This window comes from Lontra canadensis, unplaced genomic scaffold (assembly GCF_010015895.1).
Source record: "Lontra canadensis isolate GAN:19392208 unplaced genomic scaffold, GSC_riverotter_1.0 scaffold230, whole genome shotgun sequence".
Classification (NCBI taxonomy): Eukaryota; Metazoa; Chordata; class Mammalia; order Carnivora; family Mustelidae; genus Lontra; species Lontra canadensis.
Window position 1 is genome coordinate 64262 of NW_022631224.1, and position 6759 is coordinate 71020.

A 6759-nucleotide genomic window follows, 5' to 3' on the forward strand; every position below is an offset into this window, starting at 1 on the left:
CTCATCTCCAGCTGGGATTCTTATCTCCCCACTTCTTGCTGTTGCTCACGTGTCTGTTGACGATATCCAGCTCACTGGGCAATGTACTGTAGGCTTCGTGAGTCCCGTGTGAATGACCTTCCATAATCCTATTCAACCTTCATTGGGAAAAGAGAGCCCTGGGACTGATTCTGGGCAGCATTGGACTGACCGTCAGATTAACCGCCCCTTGGGAGATTTTATATCATGAAGCCACCCTAAAGAATTGGCACAACAGAAACATTGGCTAGAAATACAGGCAGTGCCCTCAAGAATTTAAAAATTGTCCTTTGACTCCTTAGCTAATGTAGTGTGTGATAATAGACCCGCTCTGGACTATTTGTTAGCAGAAGGAGGGAGAATCTGTGTAGAAACTAATCCGTCACGTTGTACCTGGATTAATAATGCCACAGGTGAAGTAGAAGTGAATATTAAAAAACTCTGATCAGGAATCTTGACTGCATACCTTCAACCAGAGAAAGATCTCCCAGTTAAGACCGACCAACTATCAAACGGCATGACCCAGTATCACAGATTTCCTCTCTTTCCTGCAGCCACTAATAATCCTGCCACTCATTACTTCTTGGACCTGCATACTCACCAGTTTGGTACAGTTTGTGACCAAGCATATGGAAGCCATACAGTTGCAGATGGTGGTAACACAAGGGTATGAAGAGCTCAGAGTTGAGCGCAGTGACCCACATATCTCAGACTAGCTGGAGAGAGGTTCTGCCCCTCCACTGAGCCCCCAGAGGATGCCCACATCCAGCAGGAAGTAGCTACAAAAGACGATCCCTTGTACCATCCACCTCAAGAATGAGAAGCAGAATAAAACTGGAGGAGGGATTTTGTCACCAGTGAGACCTCCTAGACTCAGGAAACTTTTAGAAGCTCCTGCCCAACTGTGAATTTTATCTTTTAGAAACTAATTAATTAATTGCTGGAACAGGAAAAGAAACCTTTTGAATACCAACTCCAGGACAGTGACCATCGCCATCATCATCATCAGAAAGTAAGTGCTCTTAAGAATTCATAAGATAGGGCGCCTGGGTGGCTCAGTTGGTTGAGCGACTGCCTTCAGCTCAGGTCATGATCCTGGAGTTCCGGGACTGAGTCCTGCATTGGACTCCCTGCTCTGCTGGGAGTCTGCTTCTCCTTCTGACCTTCCCCCTCTCTTGCTCGCTCACTCTCATTCTCTCCCTCTCTCAAATATATAAATAAAATCTTTAAAAAAAGAATTAGTAAGATAAATAATTATTAATAAAATAAGGGCTGGAGAAAGTAGAACCCTCATATATTGCTAGTCGGAATGCAAACCGAACCAGCCACTGTAGAAAATTATTTAGTGATTCCTCAGATTAATCCTAGAATTATCATATGATCCAGAATCGGATCACAATTGAAAACAGGTGCTCAAGCAAATACCTGCATGAAAATCCTCATTTACAAGGGCCAAAAGTGGAAACACCCAAGTGCTCATCTATATAGATGAGTGGATCAATAAAATGTGCTACATGTATACAATGGAATGTTACTGAGCAGTAAGAAGAAATGAAGGGCTGATACATGGTACAATATGAATGAACCTTGTAAACATTATACTACGTGGAAGAAGTCAGACAGAAAGATCACATATCTTACTATTTCATTGATATGAAATGTCCAGTATAGGTAAACCCACAGAGACAAAAAGCTAGTTGGTATTTGCCAGGGGGGCATGGGGCTTGGGGGGAGGGGCAAATGGGAAATCACTGCTTAATGGACATACAGTCTTCTTTCGAGGCGTTACAATGTTTTGAGATGATAAAGGAGGTTGCACACCACCGTGAACGTACCAAATGCTACTGAATTATACACTTTACAATTATTTTATGTTTTGTGAATTTTACCTTCATGGAAGAAAGAAAGAAAAGCTGCCTACCGATGGAGACCCCGCTGAGGCTAGATGGAGCCTGGGAGGCTGGAAGCTGAGGGCATGGGAGGCTGGAGGTCACATGGGGACAGACGGTGGACTCTGAGAGGTGGAAAGGCACAGTTGTCCTTGAGGATAATGTCAAAATGCAAAACAACTCCTTGCCCATGGTGAGCAATGACAATGAGCAATAATAATTCCTAGCAGCTGTGTATGGTTGGTAAGAGAAGGAGCGAGTCCTGCTCAAGGGCTGGGAGCCATTGGATGTAATCTCTGAGCAGAAAAGTCTTCAAGTTTTGGACTCAGGACCTCAGAATCACAGGGCCAGCTCCCAGGTACTGGCTCTGCCTACGTTAGCAACCACTTCTCTCCTGAACATGCGCATACCTGTATCTGCTTCTGGCAAACATAAGCAAAGACTCAGTCCCTCTTTCTCCCTCCTTTCAGCCACGACATGACTAAAGTCCCATGAAATCTAGAGCCTTGCTACTCATGGTGTGGCCCACGGAGCCACATTGGGGTTACCAGAGAGCCTCATATAAATTCAGAGTGTTTGTCTGCATTCAGAATCAGTATTATACGATTCCCTAGTAATCTGTATGCCTATCAATGTTTGGTAAGTTCCCATCTAGAAAGAACAAAATGGAGAAACAAGTGAAATTCATTTTCTCAAGGGCACGAAGATGCCCGATTTTAGTTATAGGGCTTATTTCTGGGATTATTTCTCAACATGGTTTATCTTTTCAGTGAACTTTAAAAAAAAGTAGCAAGTCACCGTGTCTGACCAACTGGAAAGTAGGTTGATGGCATGAGTCATCTTCCTTCACGCTTCTTTTCAAAATTGACTTGATTTGTGCCAGATCTTTGCCACAGCAGATTTCTTTCCCTTCCTCAAACTCTTCCCAGCAGCGGGCTTTTGCACACTTCTGGCCCCACGCAAAGCAGATACCTCTGTTTTTCTGTTTCTTGGTACCCTGCTGATTTTCTTCCTAGTGTCACATTTTATATATATTGATGTGAATGTGGAGCTACGCATAAACTGAGTAGCACAGCCAGGTAATTCTGAGCACGGACTCTGGAGCGAGGCTCCCTGACGTCCGACCTTGGCAACCTTCGCTCCTCTCCTGGGCTCCAGAACACCAGCAAGTGCATTCCCAGGTGTTTCTTTTTCTACAGGGACCACGGTGCCACCCCAGCCCATAACCGTGTGACACAGAGTAAGTTACTGAAGGGTCCTGTGCCTTCTTTCCTCTTCCCTGGAATGAGAACAAGGACAGTCTATTTCACAGGGTCTTTACAAGAGGTATTGATGGAAATGGGGAGGAGCAGGGGAATTTTAACCTGAGGACACTCAGCATATTGCATTTTAGGGTGGGTTCAATTTTGCAAGGAGGGAAAAGTGCAGCAAAGATGCGGGGCTTTGCTCTCAGGCCAGGGAGCGGCTCTCGACTATACAAACAAATTCTCCCTCTTTCTTCGTCTTACACATACTGCCTAGGGTTCTGTCCTCCTTGCACTTTCTCCTTAGCTTTGTTTATCAGTTCTGTGCCATGACTTCCAAGCCTCCAGCCCCTAGTCCTCAATTTCCAGCTGCTCTTCGGAAATCTTCTCATGGATATCACACTGATGTCTTAAAATCAGTAGGTCCTGAACTAGGCTCCCCTTCTCCATGGCAGCTCCCTCCTCCCCTCCTCTTTGTCACCCAACTTCGCCACCGTTGGTTACTCTGTCTGAAATTTCCCTGCCCCTTCCACGACACTTCATACCCCCTTTCTCTGCTCGACTTAGTTGTCATTTACCTCTGTGCCATATGCCATTTCACTCATTCATTCGTTTCCCTGCTAAAATGTGAACTCCACAAGGAGGGGAGGTTTTGCCTGCTTTGATCATGATACGTCCCAGAAAGTAGAAAACCAGCGCGTTCCCCTCCCTCCTGCTGCCAGTCACTCTAGTTCACTCTACATCTGTGGTAATGCTCTCACTTCTTCTCACTGTATTTGTCACTGTTTCTCAGAACTTTTCCAACTGTTTCAAGAGTTTGCCACCTGCTGGCTAATGAAATTTGGACAAGTTATTTAAATCATCTTGGCTCTTCAAAGTGGGTTAATACAGTTCAAACTCACAGGCCTGTCCTGGGGCTTATGCATATATTGTGTGTGCAGCACTTAGCCCAGGGCCCGGAACAGAATCCCTTCATGTTTTCCAAGTAGCGGACAGCAGGGAACCAGGAGGCAGGACCAGGTCCCGTTCCTTTCTCTGTGGCACATACAGTCCTGCTGGGCTGCCTAGACCCTGATTTGCATCAGAGGAAGGGAGATGTCTTTTTTTACAGTGAGCAGAAACGAATAGGGCTATTTCTAGCATCTTCATTATGCCCAGAAATTCTGGCTACACAGAGCCATAGGTTTTCAGTCTTTTTGATGAGGACAGTGAGGTTCAGGCACACTCAGTAACCTACCTAAGGTTCCAGAGCAAGACAGCAGCTAATTTGGGAGGAGAACTCACCCTCCTCATCTCAGTACTCTTTCTATCAGAGCATGATGGTTGTAAACGCCACATCATCTGGTCTTAGAAGAAGCTCACCTCCCATGGTCCGCAGAGACCTCCCTCACAGCCCCACGCAGGTGAAGCTGTGAACTCTGAAGGAAATTGGGCACGTAGTGTGCCAAGTTGAGAGGCGGTGGCACTTTCTTGGCACCACCGAGAACCTCCCTCCCGGCCCCGGTCCACAGCAGACAGACAGACAGACACACAATATGCACAAGTGATACAGATTGAGCAAGCAGCACAGAACCCAGGAGTCCGTCCGTGGCTACACCAGTCTGCTGCGGCATTTACCTGGGCTGGAGAAGACAAGCACGAGGGGCGGGAGCAGCCAGAACATGCTGTCGGCGGCAGAGGCTGGTGCCGGTGGCCTCCGATGCCTGGCATCTGCCCTTCAGTGCTCTGTCACAGATCGAAATTGGTTCTCACGAAGACTTCCCCTTCCTCTGAGAGGTGTGGTAAGCCCTCTTCCTGCATACTGCATTCCCGGTTTTATTGCTATTTTACTCACTTTTTCTTCTGAGCAAAGGGCAAAGATCTGAAGAATGAAATGTAAATTGGCATTTTCATTTTTCATCTAGATCCTTTTTTCATTTTTCGGTATTTTTTTTTAAATTGTAGTGAAATGGCCTAAATGACATGCGGTGATGTTGTAAGCTGAAAGTTACTGTTGTAGGGACACCTGGGTGGCTCAGATGGTTGAGTGTCTGTCTTTGGCTTTCAGGTCACAATCTCCGGGTCCTGGGGTCGAGCCCCACATCGGGAGTCTGCCTGTCCCCCCACCCCTGCCATGCTCATTCTCTCTCTCTCTCTCAAATGAATAATAAAATCTCAAAAAAAAAGTTACTGTTTTAACCGTTCAATTCAGGGGTGTTAATTACACTCACAGTGTTGTGTAACCACCAACATCACAATCATACCTTGTTTCATTGCACTCCACTTTACGGAGTGCTGCAGACATGGTGCTTTTTACAAGGTGACGTTTTTAGGAACCCTGGGTCGAGCAAGTCTACTGGCACCATTTTCCCAACACGTACTTGCTTTGTGCCACGTTTTGGCACTTCTCACAATATTTCGAATTTTTTTATTATTATATTTTTATGTGGATCTGTGATTACTGATCTTTGATGTTACTATTTTTTTTAAGATATTTATTTATTTGAGAGAGAGAGAGCATGAAAGGGGGGAGAGGCAGAGGGAGGAAGCAGGCTCCCCGCTGAGCAGGGAGCCCTACTCAGGGGCTCGATCCCAGGACCCTGGGATCAGGACCTGAGCTGAAGGCAGACGCTTCACCGACTGAGCCCTCATGGATGTTCAGGTTACTTCTTGAACTTCAGATTTGGTAGAAATAGTTAAAAGGATCAGAATCAGAAGTGGGACCTGAATATGGGACTGAATGGTTGTAATCTCTTGGCAAAACTTTTTAACGAATGAGGGGTTGCTTCTTACAGATGAGTAGAGGAAAAAACCTTTTTTTTTGAGATGGATTCTATGCCTGGTGAGGGTGCTGTGAAGATTGTCAAAATGGCAACAAAGGGTTTAGAATATGATGTAGGCATAATTGGGTAAAATGTTATCAAAGGGCATCACCTAATACAGAGAAACCATTCCTGTGGCAAACTTTATTATGGTCTTCTTTTGAGAAATTCCCACAACCACACCCAAGCTTCAGTCACCACTGCCCTGATCAGTCAGCAGTCCCCAACATCGAGGCAAGATCCTCCACCAGCAAAAAACATTACTACTTGCTGAGAACTCAGCCTTTTTTAGCAGTAGAACATCTTAAGAGTCTTATTGTATCTGATATATGAGTGTTAAGAGATAAAGAGATATGATTTCATATTTCCATTGCTAAGATTTAAAGATGCTGGCGTAAGGGTGTTTGCAGGAGAAAAGAATTAGGTCTCCACTCACAGAGGAGCAGAGATAATGAGAGTCAAGGAGTAGTGAGAGAGAGAGAGAGAGAGAGAGCACCTGGAATGATGTCATTTGTCTCTGGGTATAAATGTCCCCTCCTGCTTGAAAGGCACACTCATGAACCCCCTACAGATGTAAGCCATGGCAGTCCTGTTCCCCACTTACCTAGAATTTGGTAAGTGACATTGTTGGCCACTCCCCAGCTCTGGAATTTTTAAAGATTTTATTTATTTATTTGACAGACAGAGATCACAAGCAGGCAGAGGCAGGCAGAGTGAGGAGGAAGCAGACTCCCTGCTGAGCAGAGAGCCCGATGCGGGGCTCCATCCCAGGACCCTGGGATCATGACCTGAGCCGAAGGCAGAGGC

General features: G+C 45.7%; 1 protein-coding gene across 6 annotated transcripts in view; it reads right to left on the reverse strand.

The window, feature by feature from the left end:
- The window catches only part of SLAMF6 (SLAM family member 6), a 32677-nt gene extending 27738 nt beyond the window's left edge, over positions 1 to 4939 (reverse strand). For 3 of the 6 annotated variants that reach the window (XM_032849515.1, XM_032849517.1, XM_032849514.1), the window contains exon 1: positions 4769 to 4938. In XM_032849515.1, the coding sequence (XP_032705406.1) occupies positions 4769 to 4814 (46 nt within the window). In that variant the 5' untranslated portion in view covers positions 4815 to 4938. Of the gene's footprint in view, positions 1 to 4768 lie in introns of all 6 variants that reach the window. The other 3 variants (XR_004381617.1, XM_032849519.1, XM_032849518.1) reach the window with 2 other exon arrangements.
- Positions 4940 to 6759: the final 1820 nt, after the last annotated feature.